General features: G+C 37.6%; 1 protein-coding gene across 50 annotated transcripts in view; it reads left to right on the plus strand.

Annotated features, from left to right (window-relative positions):
• Window positions 1-6,483, plus strand: part of PTPRD (protein tyrosine phosphatase receptor type D) — a 478,865-nt gene extending 472,382 nt beyond the window's left edge. For all 50 annotated transcript variants that reach the window (XM_039356096.1, XM_039356097.1, XM_039356101.1 and 47 more), the window contains one exon: window positions 2,013-6,483. In XM_039356096.1, coding sequence (XP_039212030.1) covers window positions 2,013-2,081 — 69 coding nt within the window. In that variant the 3' untranslated portion in view covers window positions 2,082-6,483. The remainder of the gene's footprint in view (window positions 1-2,012) is intronic.
• The last annotated feature ends 14,273 nt before the right edge of the window (window positions 6,484-20,756 follow it).

The following is a 20,756-nucleotide window of genomic DNA, read 5'->3' on the forward strand; positions in this document are numbered from 1 at the left end:
GGACCAGAAGAATTTTTTCCTCTTTATTATCTTGTTATATATATTAATGCCTTACGTTATTTCAGGGCAAAGATATTAGTACATTATTAATTAAAGTTATTGCGATTCTATTGGTTGGATAATTTAGAATTTTAAATATAAAGAAAAAATGTTCTGTCAATGTTACAAGCATAAAATTATTAGACTTCTTCATACAAGATTAAATATAATATTAAGATAAAAAATAATACAGATTACATCAAAGTAATTTTTGTACAATAGTCATGAGTTAGTTACCTGGTACTGAAGTCTTCATTAAATAATTATGTAATGTGAGAGAGACAATAAATATAGATAGATAGATGATAGATAGATAGATAGATAGATAGATAGATAGATAGATAGATAGATAGATAGATAGATATAGATAGATAAATTTATCAAAGGTTAAATACTAAAAACAAAGAAAAAAAGGAAAAAGATATTCTGTGCATCTACTACAACTCAAAGTGGTGAACATATTCAATACACTTTTCTCTTCCTATTTTCCTCACAACAACCCTGTGATATGATTTGGGCAGAAAATGAGTGGTCCAAGGTCACCCAGCAGACTTCCATGGCTAAGACAGGACTAGACTCACAGTCTCCCACTTCTTAGCCTGGTGCCTTAACCACTAGACCAGTGGTTCTCAACCTTTTTAATGCTGCGACCCCCCAAGCTGTCGTAAGTCGAGGACTACTCAACCGGTTGTAAGTCAAGGACTACCCAACCGGTCATAAGGCGAGGACTTTCTCTGCCTGGGAGCGCCGCGCATGCGTGGTGCCGCCCCCTGCACTAGCCGAGGCGTAGCTGGCAAGGGGCAGCAACGGCGCAGGGCGACCACCGTCTGGGCCACCAGCTGGCCCAGCCCAAGGGAGGTAAGGCACCCACCAGGCCCCACGCACGCCAGCAACCCTCCCTGCGCCTGCTGGCCTCCCACCTCCCACCCCTGGCTCTCTTTTACTTACATTTTTAGTAGTTGCTCAGCAGGGAGGGGTGAAAACTTACAGACAGCTCGCCTTCGCTGCAGAAAACTTGCAGCACCGTTTGCAGAATGGGACTTTTGGCAGGCTCAGCAGGGCAGAGACAGCCTGGACAATTCCTATTGGCTTTTGAAAGCCAATAGAATTAGACTCTATTCAAGAGAGTCTATTCTATTGGCTTTCAAAAGCCAATAGAATAAAAGGGAGTAGCACAGCTAAGGAAAAGGAGAAAAAATGGCAGACTGCGTTGTTTGGCGACCCCCGTGAAATGGGGTCGCAACCCAAAGGTTGAGAACTGCTGCACTAGACCAAATAAAAAAATATCTTTTCAGACTCAACTATCTAGCTTATCTTCTTTCAATGATTTGTCTGAAAGTGATTAGTCAATCTAGCGAGATACTCTCTTTCAGGAGCACAAGGATGAAACAAGGTGCACAGAGCAGGATATTCTGAAGTAGTCTTCATACTTTTTGTGGTTTTCTGCAATTCAGATTACACCCCAAAGTGCTGGAGGGCCTGGCTTTGAGCTAATCTACCTAAAAATCAATGGATCACTTGCTGTAGGCCCCAGTTGGACATTCTATTTGTGATATTCTACCCATACTGCCTGGTACCAGACCTTCTTGTAGATCTGAACCGAAAAGCTGTGGATGAGATGGACAATCTCCCTTTCCACTCCGTAATTCCATAATTCAGACACAGTTCTTTAGTGGCTACTACAAAGATTAATGTTAAACATAGTGTATACATCACATTTAGGATATATGTGCCAAGGATTTGACATTTTTGTTTACACAGAAATAGCCACTCTGATTAGCTTTTAAGCCAAAATTATCCTGATCCCCTATAAATCTGAAAAGGTAAGGAAATACAGAGCTTCTGTAAACAGAGAAAGTGACTCCTTTTTCTGTTCTCTTAATCAGGATTAGAAAATTGTCAATATAATTTTGCTGAACAAATATATTTATTTTAACCCAAATTTCTGTCTCTCTTCCTCTCTCTTTCCCAAGGATCAGTATCAATTCTGCTATCGTGCTGCACTAGAATATCTGGGCAGCTTTGATCACTATGCAACGTAAAAACAAATGGAGAAACGCTGACCCACCCTGGATTGTTAACTACAGGCCCTTTAAGATCCAGAGAGCCTCTTCTGAGCCATACAGTGTGCTTGAGAAGTATTTAACTTTAAATTAAAGACCAATTAGTGGGACATATTAACAGGAAAAAAAAAAAACTGCCGGGTGAACCAACAATTCAGTCATCAGTAAACTTAACCAGAAACATAATTAAAGAAACTTGACTGGATTGAGGCACCGGAAGGATTTCAGTTTACAGAGATTCCAAGATTCCATTTTGATTGGATTTGAATGAAAGGGGAAGAGGACATTCCTTCCAAGGACGATCATCTTGTTTAGGGCCGCATGATAATGAACGATGCCAACATTAGGTTTCTGCAATTCAGCGCCAGATGTTCGCCGGGAGGCCCATCCCGGCTCCTCCAGAACAAAACCACCTCTTGGTTCCAACATCTCCCCTTCCTACCATATTGCTCATCAGTAACCTTTGGGGTTGGGAGGGCAAAGGGCAAATGTTTGAAAAGAAAGTCCTTGATTTAGTTTTCTAGTATTGTAAAGATACTGCTGACCTGTGCTTCATTTTTAACTGTGTAAACTTTTTTCTTTTTTTAAAAAAACAACAACAACACAAAAGTTTATCATTCAATCAAGTAAATTCAAACAAAAATTGCATACCTGTTCAATTTTTTTTGTTTGTTTCTGAATTGTAGTTTTTTTTATGCTGTAGAACTGTTACCTGTAATATCTCGCTGTAGAAATGTTAAATAATTTTGACAATTTGCACATTTTTGTGCAACCCTATATTTATCTCCAGGACCACATTTTCATTTAGATATTGCTTTTACATTTGATTTTTTTTTCCAACGAAATATAAATCAGTTAATCTACATATGGAAGATTTTGTTTTTATTTCTTTTGGAATCAACAGGGAAGCGCAAGTATAAAGCTGCTACTAACACACATTTCTCTTTCTAGTATAAATGTATGTATATCTCTCTCATTCTCTCTCTATCCATCTACAACAAATAATATGTAGATAGACAGAAAGAAATGCACATAAATATAAATATATAAATATACATGTATCAGTTCTTCCATAACTTGGATTTATTGAAGTAGTAAGGGGAAAAAAATCCAAATTGATACATTCAGATCATACAATATTTCTACACATCTCTGCATTTCAAGGTTTGCTTTTGAGGGATTTGTGTTTATTTTATCTTTTGCTTTTGCTTTCTTTTCAATTTCCTAGGGGAAATGAGGAATGCACATCAGTGATACTTGAAATTCAACCTTACCCAAATTTAATGGGTAGAAATCATGTGCACACACATAACTCATCACCCATGCACATTAAGGTTTGGTCCACCATTACTAGAAGAGAAGACCGATTAACTCAGTGGGACTTACTTCTAAATAAACCTGCTTAGGGATTGCATTACATATCATGTTATGGCTCACAGTGAGATTTCATATTTGGAACATTTTAGTGCAATAGCATCCATAACAAGTCTACGAAATAGGCATATGAAGGAGGTCAGTGCATACCCCTAACTAATGTTATAATAATTGTCAAGAGTTTTAAAAATATATCCATTTATGAAATTGTCCGCGGTATAGAATAAGTTATTTGGAATGACGAAGTATAATGAGGCAAAGAGAAACACACATTGCTCTGTAGATCAGAATATTTTCTGGTGCACAGCACCAGTTAGAAATGCTGTTTTCAGTTTTAATTTTTGCATTTAGAGTGCCTTATATTTGATGCCTATTTTGATCGCATTGCTTCATATATATATTTTTGTCTGTTTGCCCCAACAGGATCTCTGTGATTTCTCATCTACCTTTTTTTTTCCAGTTAAAACAGTCTCTTTTCAGCATGTAAAGTTCTTCTTAACAATATTCATTCCAAGTGTTCACTATTGATCATTTTTTATCCAAAGCAGAGGGTAGTCAGGCACCCTGTAGCCACAGGCAAAGTATTTCAAAAATGTGTTTTTTTTTCCCCAGCTGGCATTCATACCTATAATTTTTTTTGTTTTGTTTTATAGACATGCTATTCTAAAAATATAATAAAATACTCCTAATACTTTAAGAATGGCAATTTGACTGGGTTTGGATCCCTACTCATGTACGTGAGGCCACAACAAGTTTTTTTTAACTCAAGCTAGGAGGCCTTTTGAAATTAGCTGGATTGGATAAAGCACCTATTGTGGTATTATCTAATGACAAATGAAGAAATTGATTGTGCCAGTTGAACAGAAGCCATTGTTTCTTATATTGGGCTAGGTGCCATGTTGGATCAAAATATAGATCACGAAGAAAAGTTTTTAGATGTGTTTCCATAAAGAAAAGCAACCAAGTGTATACCTACATTCGCATTTATTTTTCCATGTTTTCCACCACTACCAGAAATAAACATATTGAAAGACCAAACACTAGAAAGCATTCTATTTGAGCACTTTTATATATATATATATTTTAAAAAAACCAATTAAAAAGCGCAAAAAACACAAAAAAAATCCACATACATATGTATAATAGTTTTTAAATAAGCATTATAGAAGGCTACCTCAGAGTGAGATTCTTTAATTCTACATCAGAATCCAACATGAATGTGTGCACTGCATGTTTCCTTTTGATTTGTTTCTGTCAAAGACAAAAGGGGGGGGGGCAGGCTACATACTGAACTCGCGCTTTGAATCAAAAGGATGGCTCGACAGATTGACGTGCCATCCAAGGCTCAAGAGGCATGGCTGCACAAATGCTTTGGGTGAATTGGCTTAAATTCAAGCACAAACCTTCAAGAGCCAGAGCAATAGAATTCTTTCCCAAAGAGCAGGAGTGTGTGACGTGGATCAGTTGGGTCTTACAGAAACTGGGACACAAAGGAGTTAGAAACCATGGGTAGAGCTGTCAGCAAGAAGTGGCAGAAGGATGTGGGGGCTTAGGAAACAATCAATCATAGGTGAGCAAGACCAACACCTCCTGGTCCAGGGCAGGGTGCAATGGGTGCACAAGATGGATCTGTGCAAAGCTGTCCTCCACCGTCACTGCCATGTGCTTCTTCAGCAGAAGCCGTGAGTCTAGGACAGGAGTCTTCAAACTTAGGAACTTTAAGACTTGTGGACTTCAACTCTCAGAATTCCTCAGCCAGCCCTGACTGGCTGAGGAATTCTGGGAGTTGAAGTCCACAAGTCTTAAAATTGCCAAATTTGAAGACCCCTGGTCTAGGAGGACTCCAATTGTGCCCCAGCTCTATCCGTGGGCATCTTGTGCAGGCATGCCTTAAGGTGGCTCACTACAGATCCAGGCCAGCCTTTCTACCACAATCATTTGTTTTGTAAAAGAAGATTATAAGCTAAATCAGTAGGAAGAGCGAGTGTGTGACCGATATGCAGCCAAAAAAATAGCCAGTCCTCTCCAAGTGACTATTCAGGAGTTGCTTCTAAAGAGATTTCTATCCAAATCATTGATGTGCATTCCATTTGGGTTTCTTTGCGGTGCGGTGATTTTTCTTTTTCCCTCATTTCCTTTTTTCTTTTTTTCAATGAATTGGTCTCGTGAATCGTCATTCACCATAGTTGGAGTTTTGTTTCCTCAGCATAATCAGTACGGTGCTATTATTTACCTATGTACGTGTAGTTATGTATAATTTTGTAATTAGTTAACGATGGAGAAATACACAAACTATATAAGAATTATTTGTACAGAACTTTTATTTTAGCTCTCTTTTTTTAGAAAAAAAATGGTTTGCATGGTTAGCCGTTGGTGAGGATGGATGGGCAAAGGAGGGTGATCTGCACTTTCTATATCTTTGTACTATGCACTGCCCTATTGATTCTACACCCAATAGTATTATTACTTGAACCCATCTGTAAGAAAAACGATTATGAAAATCCACTTGTGTGTATGTAAATAACACAAAAACATGGTAAAAGAGGGGGAAAGTTTGCAGGGGCAACAATGAAATACAGATTTCCCCCCTTTTTTATTCCCCCCCTTTTCTGGTTTTAATCTTTTAATTTTTAAAAGCCCTGATACTTCAAAAGACTATCAGAGGGCTGACGGTCCCGTCATCCATCTTGTTATGTGGCGTTGCCATTCAGGCTTGGAGTGTCTTTACAAAAATTATACAAATTGTGTTCTCTGCTCTCGTTTTGGATGCCTAGACTGAAAAATTAAAACGAAAAAAAACCCCTTGTAAAATGGCTTGTTAAAAAAAAATACAATTACCTCTAATCAGTAGTACGCGTAAATGTTTTACAGAATGAAAGGCGTGCTTTTTATTTTCTTACTTCGTTACATTAGTGGCGAAAGAAAGTCTGTATGAAAATCAGTTCTTTGCTGACACAAGCTCCATTTGTTACAAATGAATTCTAATAAAAATGTCAGTGTTACGCAACTCCGGTTGTCTTTTCTCACACTTCTGCTTTTTGGAGTCCCTCTTTTTTTCATTTCACCAGATATTACTGAGCACAGGACAGTAAATTTGTTGAAATTGCTGAAAATGATCTGTGGGTTATTTATATTTGTGTTTTTTGTATTTCTGATCAATGGCTAAAATAAATACTCTGTTTAAAAAATGACCAGGGACAACAGCTTAAGTTCACTAGCAAAGCAACTGCCATTTGAAAGGACAGCAATATCTTGAAGCAATATTCTGGGTTGTGGAAGACAATGCCTTCATGACATTATCTGCCATGTATGGCTCCAAATTTGTTCATCAGTTTCTTATTCTTGCAGGCATAACCTCTGGTAACAGGGAATATCTTTGATCTAAATTAGATAGTATATCATTTTCACCAAAGCTTTGATTTTCTTCCTCTTATAAGAAGGGGGAAAGCTTTCTTGACAAGAGATTTTATGTAGCAACATAAAATGCTACGGCTACAGTCCTGTGAAATACGGATTTTATGTTCATCTGCTACAGTGTTTGAAGCTCATTGCTTCAAAGGAGGACAGTCTTAAAACAGGCAAACACTAGTCTGATATTAGAACAGACGTATGGTTTTATGTCACCCAGAGTCTGTAGGGATTATAGCAGCATATTGATATTGTGAAATAAATAAATTCCACAAGTGTGGATTACCTACATACACAATCATAAATAAACTTTTAAGGTAGCCTCTCTGCACAAAACTGTAGAGAGGCTTCACAAGGAATGGTTCAAGCTATTGGTCTTTAATGCAGTAATGTTAAAGGGGTTCTTTACCTCTTATTTGGTCAATAAGATGGGACATGCACATAATAAAAAATAATGAAATGTGAGCAGCTGCATCAGAAATGCAGAAGCCAATTTTTCTTAGCACAAGTGCCTCAGGCTGTCAAGATATCTGTATTTTAGGGAACCAACCACCTCTGAAGAATGGCTGGAGAATCTTCATCCAGGACCTTTGTTCAGGCACTCCATGGAGTGTACACAGTGCTTGTTGTGTGTATTCAATTCTTGAGTGTTGAAGCCTAATCAAAACAGGTGCTGAAAATGCAAACATGCTGCCTTGGTTCTGTCTTAAGTGATCTAACAGTATGATGTTTACTTCACAGCTGAACAAAATATTGATTTGGGAGCCTCAAACTCAGCATAGCAGTTGTATTTTTATGATGCTTGTTATTCTCTGGAACAGCTCACAATGAAGGATATTTCTGCCACTAACACAGATTGGTTATCCTCATTCTGAAGCCCCTTTAGTTCTTTCAGCAGTGCGTGTGGGGGAGAAACCAATTAAAATGATTTATTTCCTTCTCTTTCCAATGGCATACTTATATGTGCGGTGTGTGTGTGTTAAGTAATTATATTGCCGAAGCAGAATATTTTTGGCATTCTGAAATAATGAATCTTGAGTAAAAGAATGATTTTCTAACTATGCACGTAGACTGCTGTTTGAATACATTTCCATTTAAGGAAGAGCTTGCATCTGTGATGATGTTAGTAATGGACAGAAATTGTTCCAATGGTCTCGCAACAATTAATAAATATGTACAGAAACATCTGGTAACAGCTTTTCTTAGGAAAGCTTTAAAACGGGCAGTGTAGTGGGCAGAGATAATGATGTATCAAACCTATAAAAGGCTTATTTTTTAATCCATCACTCTTGCTATCCTTCAAATTTATTCAACTGACTTACTGTATGTCAGCAAAATATCAGGAAAAGACCTTTCTTTATTACAGCAGACAGGTAAATCAGCAGATAGGCTTACCTTACCAGGAAGTACAATATATATGGCTCAGTGACTTTGCAACTTAAATTGCTCCAGTCATTTGCATCTGCTGTCACTTTTCCAAGTCATTAAGACATCCATTCTTACTAACATATGTTAAATGTGCAAAATACTTTTATCTCACCCATTTTCATATATTCAGGGAGGTGTGCCTCTGGCTCCATTTTGCTGAACCAAAACAAAAGCTGGTGGATATTGTTTATTTTGGGAAGTGTAGATCCTGTGGTTTTGTATTGATAACCCCCACTGTAATCTCATAAATTATTTTGGGGGCTAAAAACTCAGTAAGAGAAATACAGATAGAAAGTTTTTCATAGCACTAAACAAAAAGCCCAGAACACCAAACAGGACTTCTGAGATACAAATGATGCAGGGAGGTAGAACCCTCTTGGTCCCAGGTTTTTCTTGCATTATTGGTAATAATAGCAATAGCACTTAGACTTATAAACTGCTTCACAGTATTCTACAACCCTCTCTAAGCAGTTTACAGAGTCAGCATATTGCCTCCAACAATCTGGGTTCTCATTTTACTGATCTCAGAAGGATAGAAGGCTGAATCAACCTTGAGCCAGTGAGAATCGAACTCCTGGCAGTCGGCAGAGTTAGTCTGCAGTGCTACAGTCTAACTACTGCACCGCCACATAATAATGTGAAGTTATACTGGTATGGTAGGGATATCAGAATTTCTAAGGACAGTCAACGCTACACTGGCAATCAAGGTTCTGCCCTCCCACCCAGATAAGTAAGCCCGCATAGTCAGGATTCAGGGTGAAATGAGGACAAAATCTTCCTCAATAGGATACTGAGAAGGCTACAACCACCACCTAGTCTGAGTTCTTTGCAATCATTAGCCTTCTCTCTCTCTCTCTCTCTCTCTCTCTCTCTCTCTCTCTCTCTCTCTCTCTCTCTCTCTCTCTCTCTTCCAATTTCTCATAATCATGCATATTTTCTCAAACACTGAATAAGCAGCAGCACAGATGGCAACCCATTCATGTATGCATTCTGTTTATTGTGCTACAATTGTGACAACCGAGAACCTTGACAACATAGTTCATACAGGCCCAGGAAGTGTGAGGATTCCTTTGTGTGAAAGGACTACTAAAGGCTTGGGAAGTGAAAGTGAGGTTTTAATTAATGTCTTGAGGTTTTAACTTGATATCTTACCCCTCAGAACCACACAAAAAAAGACAGACACTCCAAAAGTTTGGCCCTGCATACTTCAAGGATAGCTTAATTTGCAAATGCGGCACTGAATAGTTGAATGAAGCTAGACATTCTCTGGCCATCTCCTACTGTAAATCAGCTTTATTTATTATCATTTCAGTTTGTCCTTTCACACAAGCTGTGGGCAGCTTTAGGATGGGCAAAGATCACTAAGCCACTTGCATCATTTATTTTAAGTCTAGTGCTATTCATGATCCTTTCTTGGTGGCTTTGCTGCCTCCTTGGGTCACTGTCTCAAAAGTGTCAACTTACTTATGTGGCTGTAGAGAGCAGCGATTCCAACCTAATTCCTTGCTAGTAACATCTAAGTCCATTTTCTAGGACCAAACCAATTGTTTGTATATATTTGCTATCTTATAGCCTATAAAGATCCTTCTCTACCATTTTGTATTACTCTAAAAACATCCACTACATGATTCCATGTCTGTCACACCATATTGCTTCTGACAATGGATAGATCCACCATGGCTTTCAAATGCTTTTCAAATGCTTTGTATTCTTAGACAGATTATTTTTCCTCAGCATACTATCTTAGTAACCCACTGTATCCAGCAGCAATTACTAATAGATACCATTTCATCTTAGTACAAAGCTATCTCCCCTATCCCACCCCAGACAGAAACATTATCTTTCACATTTGTTGAGAAGATAATTCAGAATTAAAGAATTGGAGGGGGGAAAATAACAATTCAAAATCTTAGGAAGAAGACATAGTCTCTCCAGGTTGCTGAGGTAGCTTGTCCAGCATTGATGGTCCAGTTGGCTAGCCAATGGGATTGTCTCTTGCCTTCACAATTCATTCCAACCAATGGGAGCCCTTTATTTGCCCCAGTGAGTATCCCAAGTACAGCAATCCAACTGGCAATCTGGTTTAATTAGAAGATGTCCATTCCATGTTCATTATGTTCATTTCATTTCAATTGATTACATCAAACATGTCAAACACAAGACCCAGGGGCCGGATGCGGCCCGCAAAGTGGTTTCATGTGGCCCATGAAGCCATCCTGGAAACAGTGAGGGAACGGCCCCCACTGCCTTGGTCCTGGCCCAGGCCGGCTGGGAACCAATGTACAATTTTGTGGTGGCCATCTATGTTGAAATGCATTCAGTCTTAGGTCCACAAGGCCGCCTGGAAACAACAAGGAACCAGCCCCTGCCGCGTCGGCCCCACCCCCTGAGTGCATGCTGGGGAGGTGTCACCCTTTATGAGGAATGAAGAAACGCACCATCGCCTGGAAGTGGCCAGCAAATGGCCCTTGCCTACTTGATGGGCTCTGCCCTGGTCCCACCCCTTTCTGCCAGAGACCCTCAGATCTGTCCCACTCCTTCCCAGGCCCCCCACAGGCATCCTTGATGTGAATGATGTAGGGCTGGCCATTCCCACCCAGTAGGCCACACCCACTCCATCCAGGCCCACCCAGTAGGCCGCACCCACCCACCCCCCGAGGGCAACCACAATGCTGATGCGGCCCTCAATGAAATTGAATTTGACACTCCTGGATTACATGATCTGCTGGGTGGGATTTTGCGACTTTTAATGCAAGAGCAAGCTCTCTTTCATCCAGCTGTTTTGGTGGCAGAAATTAATTCACAATTGTGCCACCGTTCATTCATTTATTTTTTTAATGTGGAAAAGTTCCAATCTCTCAATTAGAATTTATTGAAGGCTTAGAAATAAAGGCTGAGAGCAAATAGATTTCTTTGTCAACCAAGACTGTTTAATTGATTATATAATTTAGCACGCATGTTCTGTTTGATGGTCTCCTATTAGAATTTTGCCGTCCTACTTGATAGTCAATTGTAAATTCCAAAAAGGAGAAAATGTATTTATTTACTTGAGAATTTGTCGTTTTATTCCTTAAGATCTATTTCTGGTTTTTTTTTTTTTTTCTTGTAAAGGGAGGCCTAGTGCCTCAAGAAAAAATAATTAGCTACCCTTCGGGCATACAGCCTGTTTATTTTTATTGATGTCATGTCTTTATTTTGACCTCACACGTTTTGCTATGTTACCACAGCCCAAGAATCACAGGTCTCCAAGGGCAAAGCTATTACCTCAAACAGCACTTAGCTCTGGTTCTAAGTGACACTTTGATGGTGCATTTCTAGGAGAATTGGGCTGGTAGCAAAACATGGTCAACGAATTGTGACCCGGCACATCTGCCTTAGCAAACGGACGTTGAGGCTGTAACTTGGCTGGCCATTATGTTCTTGGACAGAGGAGGTTCAGTTGCCCTGGAATTGGTTCTGTTCCAGGCCTCACTTCCAGAATTAATCAGTGATCTCAAATGCCAGGGTTTTGTTTTATTTTTAATTTTTATGCTTTGCTCTGTGGCTCTGTACATTTGTGCCGAGTTCTTTTAAATGCCCTGCAAAGAGATAGTTTTAAAAAGCTAACTGCATTTATTTATGTATTAGTGCATATTTACACTAAAACATGAACTAAATGAATTACTCCTTCATTCCTGTTTATGAGAAAGCTGAAGGCTCTACAGCAGAAGAGGAGCTGTGCTCTTGAGAAAATGCATTTCTGTGCCTTTGTGGCCATTATTGCCTGGATCAAAAGGATCATGTTCAATTCTGTTACTGATTTGGGGAATTAAGGCAATGGCAGAAGTGAAGAGGCCAGGTATACTATCCTAAATACCCCTCCAAATGCCTTTTAATAGAGCATCTCAAGGCCACACTTGTAAAGGAGCCTTAGATTCCTTTAATATATAATGGGATGATTTTTAAGAATGGCTAGATTTCTGAATATGGATTAATAATGATAACCCAGAAAATGTAACTGGAAAATGTAAGCCTGAGATGTCGCCTAGGAAGTGATGTTAAAATCCAGAGTAGGATACTTTAGTGTCTTTATCTTGGTCAGTGATTCCCTTTCAGACTGCTTGCCAATTTAGAATAGAATAGAATAGAATAGAATAGAATAGAATAGAATAGAATAGAATAGAGTAGAGTAGAGTAGAGTAGAGTAGAGTAGAGTAGAGTAGAGTAGAGTAGAGTAGAGTAGAGTAGGGTAGGGTAGGGTAGGGTAGGGTAGGGTAGAGTAAAGTAGAATAGAATAGAATAGAATAGAATAGAATAGAATAGAATAGAATAGAATAGAATAGAATAGAATAGAATAGAATAGAATAGAATAGAATAGAAATAACTTTATTGTCACTTTGAATGTACACTAATCGGCATACATTAAAATGAAATTTCGTTGCATTCAGCTCTCAGAGGGTCACCACCTCTGATATATATACTAAATAAATAAATAAATAAATACATACATACATACATACATACATACATACATACATACAGAATTGTGCATATACCCACATATATTATATGACACAGAGAAACAGTCTAGTTCGGGTTATGTATGTATGTGTATGGTGAGAAAAACAAATCTTGCGAGTTTACCAGACGGATGGCTTATGGAACAAAGCTATTACAGAATCAGGTAGTCCTGCTAGAAATACTTCTGCAAAATCCTTAACTCACAAATATTCTTCTCTCGCTTTTTCTCTTTCTCAACTCAACTATTTTAGGGCTCCATGGTGTTTTGACATACAGTATATCATAAAGGTGATCCAACTGAATCTACAAATTGAAAAAAAAATGTTTTTGCTTAAAATCAGATTCCTTCGAATCACTGTGAATGACTTGACTATTTCTATAAATGGACAAAATTGAGTGTGGGAGTCTAGTTAATTGATCTGACTTGTGCACTTGATTCAGTTTGCCAGATCAGATTGATTAACCAGATTATATCAAAGCTTTTAACTGGATCAGGACTTGTGTGTTCATCCCTGACGAGCAGGCTCTCCAATTTCTTGCAACCTTTCAAACTACTAAAATATATTCTGTTTTCTTCCCTTTCCTCTTTCCCCAACATTTTCTTGATTTGTTTCCAATTTCTCTGGAATTTACCCTCCCCCTTTTTCCTTTGAAATGTTCCTTTCTCCATGCAGACATGAGTAATTCTATTTATTGCTACAAGAATTGCTTTCATAAAGCAGCAGCACACTTACAGCAACCCTGGTCAAGATGATGAGAAACTAGATCTTCCCTTGATACAACCACCCGTGTTCAAGAATGTGTAGAGTCATTCCAAAGCCTCTACAATTTAAACTGTAGCAGAAAGGAACATAGCCCAAAATCTTTGGAGTGTTCCTATTGCAACAGCCATAAATCCTAGTTAATATGGGCAGAAGTCAAGGATAATTGGAGAGTTAATCCAGGCAAATGGAAGATACAAGTAGTCCAAAATTTATGACTTGTTACTTAGCAACTGTTCAAAGTTAAACAAATTTACCTTGGGGCTACTTTCAATCCCGGTTCAAAGTTCTGACAATTGCCCCCCCCCTCACACCATGGTCCCTCAGTCACATGACTACATTTTACAATAGTTTTGTCAAAATATGGCACTTCTGGTTTTGTTTGTTTGTTTGGCAAAACTGCACACATAGCAAGTTATTGCAAAAAATGTCATAAAATCTGGTCAATCATATGACTTACAACAAATGATAGGAAGACTCCATTACAATTGTAATTCAAGGACTACCTTGCCTGTCTGTAGATCAATATCACCCTGTTTCTATCCTTGAAGTCAATATTATTACATGAAAAACAGCATTACAAGTTCCCCCAGGCTTTCTTTTTTTCTTTTATGTATCTCATTCTCATTCTCTTAGAATTTACTCTGAATTTCTTCTGGGACTGTTTTTGTGCCTAGGGTATTGTTCTGAAGCTTTAGGCAATGGCTCTGTTCAGCCTCTCTATGACTTTGCAACCTCTCTGCCTGTCCACACATCGGATTTAAAAGAGCCACTTAGGAGACATTGCTGTATGATGGGTTCCCTTTGGATTTGTGGAAACAAGGGAAGTTGTTCTGAGAAGTGCGCAGTGACAGGATACTTGAACTTACTTTTGGCCACCTAACAATCACAAGAATTCTGCACACTCGTCCATTAGAATGCTGTTCCTATTACATGAGTTGCAAGAAATAAGTGGAGAATTTTCCAGTATAATATTAGTGCATACACATGGACCTCTTGAAATTAGGGGATTCTTCTCACACATTTCTCACACACACATAGCAGGAGAAATTCCTCAATAGCTCTTCATGAGTTGTGCTTCGCAGTGATAGTAGCTCAGCTCATCAAGGATATTTTTTTTCCCCTGAGCATGGGAGTTACATTGTTATTTTAGTACTTTTATTTCAGGTTTTGGGCTGTCATAGTGCCATATAGAAAGAGCAACATCCAGAACTTCTCACTATTTTGTATCTTCCACAATGGAGGACACTATGTGGTTCTGGAGTATTGTGGAAAAAAATAGACAATCCCTTTTATATTATGTCTTTATTATGATTGTTGCAGAATCAGCTAGATATTCAGACTGGGTTTGGGTTTATTTCTACCTATCAAGTCCTTCCCAAGGACCTGGGATAGGCAGATGTTGATACTTTGCACCCTGCAAAATATCAGGTATCGTTGCTGGATATAAACTGTTCCGAGTAAAACTGCCTTTTGCTATTGACTGATGGTGAATTTGTCAATGCCAATTGGACTCAAGTAGTGCTCCAGTTCCTTTTATGTCTTTATGGTTCATCGCCTCATCAGCCAGACGTTCAGATTGGATTTGGCATTTTGTCTATCTATTGAGTCCTTTCCAAGGACATGGGATAGGCAGAAGTGGATGTTTGTTACATATATTGTTGCAGGATGTAAGCTGTTTCAACTAAAGCTACCTTTTGCAATTGACTAATAGTGAATGTATCAATGCTGATGCCATTATAATTATTATTACAGCAGTTTTTTTTTACTTTTATTATTATATAATACTTTATTAACATGTACATCTCTTCAACATCCAGAAATGCATCACTGTCTAGGATAAATGGTAATTAATGAATTAAAGGGCTGGGAAATTTGTGGTCTTTTTTGATGTTGGTTTATGGATTTTTGTGTGGGAACTCTTCTCAGAAATTGGATCTCAGTTATAGTTTTCTTGGTCCATTTTAAGCCAACATCAACTCATTTTCGCTCCTTTAAAGAAGTCCTTTCTTCTTTCACTCTTAAGCTCTATACGGCACATTGAGAACTGCCACAAAATCAATAGGAAGTTTCCTTGCCAACAAATGCTGAACTCCATTAGCATCCCCACTGCTGTTTCATACACCTCATTGGTTCAGATGAATATGAATTGTATTCTGATTTCAGTGCCCACAGTCATGACTAATAGAAAACAGGGTCCTATTGAAAAGGCTGAAGATTTTGCCTGACCAATCTGAATATGCAGATTTTCCAACCATCAATTGATGGAGTGGAAGATGGGAAACAAACACCCTTCTGGAACCGCTTTTTGTTTTTTCAAGTACAGCAAACCAGTTCGTCTGCTTCACTTTCATTCATATCCAAGCAACACACACTTGTAGAAAAGATGGATATGCTAACACAACTGCACTCTCCATTGCCTCTTTGTGTATTGGAAATGAACAGCCATTTGTGAATGATTGAATGCTTTGGTGTGTAATCAGCCACAGCAGCCATTCGTTGCTCTCATATATTATGGTATGACAGAAATCCTTGCTTATAAAATATATGATAGGAAATCGACCGGGATACCTTGTGTGAGAGAGACAATGCAAACTTTTCTAAGCACTTTTACCCCCTTCAGAATTTTAATTTCGTTAACCAACCAGCCACTTAAGAGGTCCTTTCACTATTATTATTCACTCTAGGTTTTAGCAGTATCTCGAAAATTCTTATCTCTGTTGCACAAGTTTTCTTGGAACCAATTTTCCAAACAAGCACACACAGTTGATGGCTTTCTATTAACACCTGCCCTCCTCTGGCCTGTATTTATTTAAACACTAACGGATGTCACACCTCTAAACAATGAAAGCAGGAATGAAGTGTAGCTTGTTCTTCAGCTGTTGGGCCAGAGATGGAGAAGAAACAAAAGAGATGTTACTCAAACTACAGCAGGAACAAAAAAAAAAAATCCTTCTCATAAGCAGGTCCTCTTTCTGCTTCAATATTTCAACATAGGAACTATTAACTATAGTTAAACTGAAGCTTAGTAGCCTTACCAAAATAATTAATAAACAAGACTTAATATTTCTCTTTCTCTCTCTGCCAGACAAGCTTCTAGGTCATCATCCTTTCATCTCAGGGGAGGCAAAGATGCTATCTCACTCCATTTGTATCGTATTTGTGTCTTAGGTGATGGAATGTGTGTTTAATGGTTCCTGATAGTATGTTATTAGTATGTCCACTTTTGCTTGTTCTTGCCAACATTGTTGGATTTAATTGTAATTTGGACTGTCCTTTGATTTTATTGACCTATGCCACCTGGAGTTGCAATCGCATGAGTTGGGCAGCCGTACAAAATTCTGCATAAATAAATATTCTCGGGAATATTTACAAATAGAGAAATCAAAGGTCATAATCTTTTTTAAAAAACCAGTCATACCTCCTAATTCCAAAATAAATAATACCACCACCACCCACAAATAAATCAGCTCTGATCCTTTCCTACTTCTTTCCTGCAAGTCTGAATAATCATAATTTTAGATTTATTGAAAATAGTGTACACACTCTGCACTTAAAATGCAGTTCTTTAGATGAGGAAAAAAGAGATATGGCTACACAATGGAACGCTGTCATCTTCCTACTGAAGTGGTACCTATTTATCTACTCACATTTGCATGCTTTCGAAAATACCTAATGAGCCAATCAGTTGCAAATAGAAATAATATAAAAATGAGGAGCTGACATTAGCTATAAAATTAGCTAGGAGACAAGAATGATCACAATGCAATAGAAAATAAAAATGCAAACTGTGATGCCTTGGCAAAGAGAGAAAGATTGAAAGAAGATTTGTTTCAATATTTACAAATAATGGATAGATAGACTGTAGACAAGAAAGAGGGAATAACACTAGAAGATAGACAATTGATCATTCAGATTAAAAACCAAAGTCCGGCTCATATAAAAAGAATATACAATGTTTTATTAGAGTTAGATTCGGAAACAGAATTGGTTAAAGACTGTATGATTAAATGGGCTCAGAATATACAGGAGCCGATCTCATTGGATTTATGGGAGACAATTTGGATAAGAAATGTTAAATTTACACAAGCTCAAAATTTGAGAGAAAATTTTTATAAAATGTTTTATAGATGGCATTTAGATCCTAAAAAATTATCTTGTATGTATTCCAATATACAGCCCAAATGTTGGAGATGTGGCAATAATGATGCGACATACTTTCATATTTGGTGGAATTATAAAAAAGTAAAGGCTTTTTGGATTATGATTTGGTGGAACATTCAAAAGATTTTTAGAAAAAAGATAAAGTTTATACCTCAACTATTTTTACTTGGTATTTTTGTTGACTTAAATGAAAAAGAAACTACTTTGATGTTGAATTTATTAACTGCAGCAAGGTTACTAGTAGGTTTATATTGGAAGAAAGATTCCTTGCCTACTTTAGAAGAATGGATATTTAAAGTATCTACTTTTGCAGAAATGGCAAAAATTTCTGCTTATTTAAAGGATCATACACAAGAAAGATATATTACTGTATGGGGAAGGTGGATAGATTATATTCAGAGAAAGTATGGAATTAAAAAGTTTCATTTATTTTATGAGTGAATATTAAATATTATAGAGAATTGTTTTATAGGTTATGGAGTTAAAGGTTAATTATGATATTTTTTTTTCTTCTCTTTTTTTTCTTTTTTTTCTTTTTTCTTAATTATTATATTTTTTTTCTTATTATTAACCCTGTATTCTGCTCTGGGAAGTGAAGGGAGGGGGGTTGGGGGTGGGAGGGAGGGTAAGGTGGGGGGTGTTTCTATTTTAAAATTTTATTGTATTTTTATAAATGATTGTATGTTTTAAAAAATAAAAAAAATTAATAAAAAAAAGAAAGAAGACTCTATTGGGCAACTGAAGTTGTCAAGGAACAACTGTAATCTGAGAAGTTGGAGGAAGGAGGAGGAGGAGGGGAGGAGGAGGAGGAGGAAGAGAGGAAGAAGAAGAAGAAGAAGAAGAAGAAGAAGAAGAAGAAGAAGAAGAAGAAGAAGAAGAAGAAGAAGAAGAAGAAGAAGAAAGAAAGAAAGAAAGAAAGAAAGAAAGAAAGAAAGAAAGAAAGAAAGAAGAGGAAGAAGAAATAAAAGCAATTCTTATAAAACCTTTGGAAATGTATTTTAGTTATACCCAAGATAGTATTTTTGTTTATAACCTATAATTCAATATACTTTTAGTTATTATCACTTTGTTAATATTTTACAATAACAAGATGTCTTGATAATAAAGATATCTTTAGAGAAGGATATTTTGAAGTGAGTAGGTTTTATAAAGATATTCAGTCTCCCTAACTCTAGACAAAGAAAAAATGGTACAGTACCGTACAGTGCAGTCACTGAACCCATAATTATATTCTTGAATTCAAATTGTTTATTATCTCTTGAAACTATCTGGAACAAGGAATTTAATATTGGTTTTACTTCTAAGTACCTATTTCTATTTGATTATGCACTACATGAAAAGCAGCAAAAACCTGCTCACAATTTAGTATCTAGCCCTAATGCTAATTTTATCCATGACCACAATGATGGATTGCCTTTGATATAGAATGAAGCCACTATAATAATAATAAGTCACGTGCAGAACACACTGCCAACTCATCCACACACTGCCAACTCATCCACACATTCCAAGGCTTCCTTTAATTCAGAATTTGCAACATGGGAAGGGAAAAACATGCGCATCCACCATAGGTAGGGGTAGTGATACTGTGGTTCAAGAGATCATTGTGCAACTGGCACAAATAACATACCATCTATCATTCATGTTAGCAGCAATTAATGCCCATTATATGAGTTGCATTGTTTCCATGATGTCATAATGACAAATGAATTGAGATAAAATTTGTACTGAATCTCATCGATTCCATAATGACATTAGTCAGTTTGGTCCAGTGGTTTAAGATATTGGCCTAGAAACAGGAGACAGTGAATGGTAATCCTACCTTAGGCATGAAAGCCAGCCGGGTGACTTTGGGCCAATCATCAGGAGACTGTGAGTTCTAGTCCTGCCTGAAGCACAAAAGCTGGATGGGTGACTTTGGGCCAGTCATTCTCAATCCAACCCAACTTACAGGGTTGTTATGGAGAAAATAGGAGAAGGAAAGAGTAGGTATGCTCACCACTTTGAGTTATTTATAAAGTAATAAAAGCAGGATAAAAAATCTAATCAGATGCCTATGAGGAGGAATTAACTTCGGCTCTCCTAAGCATTATGTCATAGAAAGATAATATGGATGCTTTTGATAAGAATAACTTAAGTAGTAGCTCCTTATGGAACAATTATGAAACCATGTTTTTAGCAGCACTTCCGTATCTTGGAAGTGGGCAAAAATGGACCTTGTTTAAACCCATTAATACCAGAGTATTTATTATTAGTTCATAGATAGTGGATGATCAAGCAAGATTTTGAAGCTCTATGTCCCTACACAATGGCTTCTACATAGTTCATTTGAATACAATGGCTCAGATGAGTAATAATAATAATAATAATAATAATAATAATAATAATAATAATAATAATTAGGAACTGCTTCCATCCTGCGACGATACCTGTAATACCATCAAACATCCACATCTGCCTATCCCAGGTCCTGGGTAAGGACTCAATAGGTAGACAAAATGCCAAATCCAGTCTGAACATCTGGCTGACTGTGCGATGATCCATAATAATAATAATAATAATAATAATAATAATAATAATAGTAATAATAATGAAGTTGGAAGGGACCTTGGAGGTCATCTAGTCCAACCCCCTGCTCAGGCAGGAAATCCTATACCATTTCAGACAAATGGCTGTCCAGGCTCTTCTTAAAAACTTCCAGTGTTGGAGGATTCACCACTTCTGGAGGCAGGTTGTTTCACTGGTTAATTGTTCTAACTGTCAGGAAGTTTCTCCTTAGTTTTAGGTTGCTTCTCCCCTTGATTAGTTTCCATCCATTGCTTCTTGTCCTGCCTTCAGGTGCCTTGGAAAGTAGCTTGACTCCCTCTTCTTTGTGGCAGCCCCTGAGATATTGGAATACTGCATCACATCCTTCTCTTCATTAAACTAGACATACCCAATTCCAGCAACCGTCCCTTATATGTTTTAGCCTCCAGTCCCCTAATCATCTTTGTTGCTCTTCTCTCTACTCTTTCTAGAA

Source organism: Crotalus tigris, unplaced genomic scaffold (assembly GCF_016545835.1).
Source record: "Crotalus tigris isolate CLP2741 ecotype Arizona unplaced genomic scaffold, ASM1654583v1 scf7180000018786.1720131, whole genome shotgun sequence".
Classification (NCBI taxonomy): Eukaryota; Metazoa; Chordata; class Lepidosauria; order Squamata; family Viperidae; genus Crotalus; species Crotalus tigris.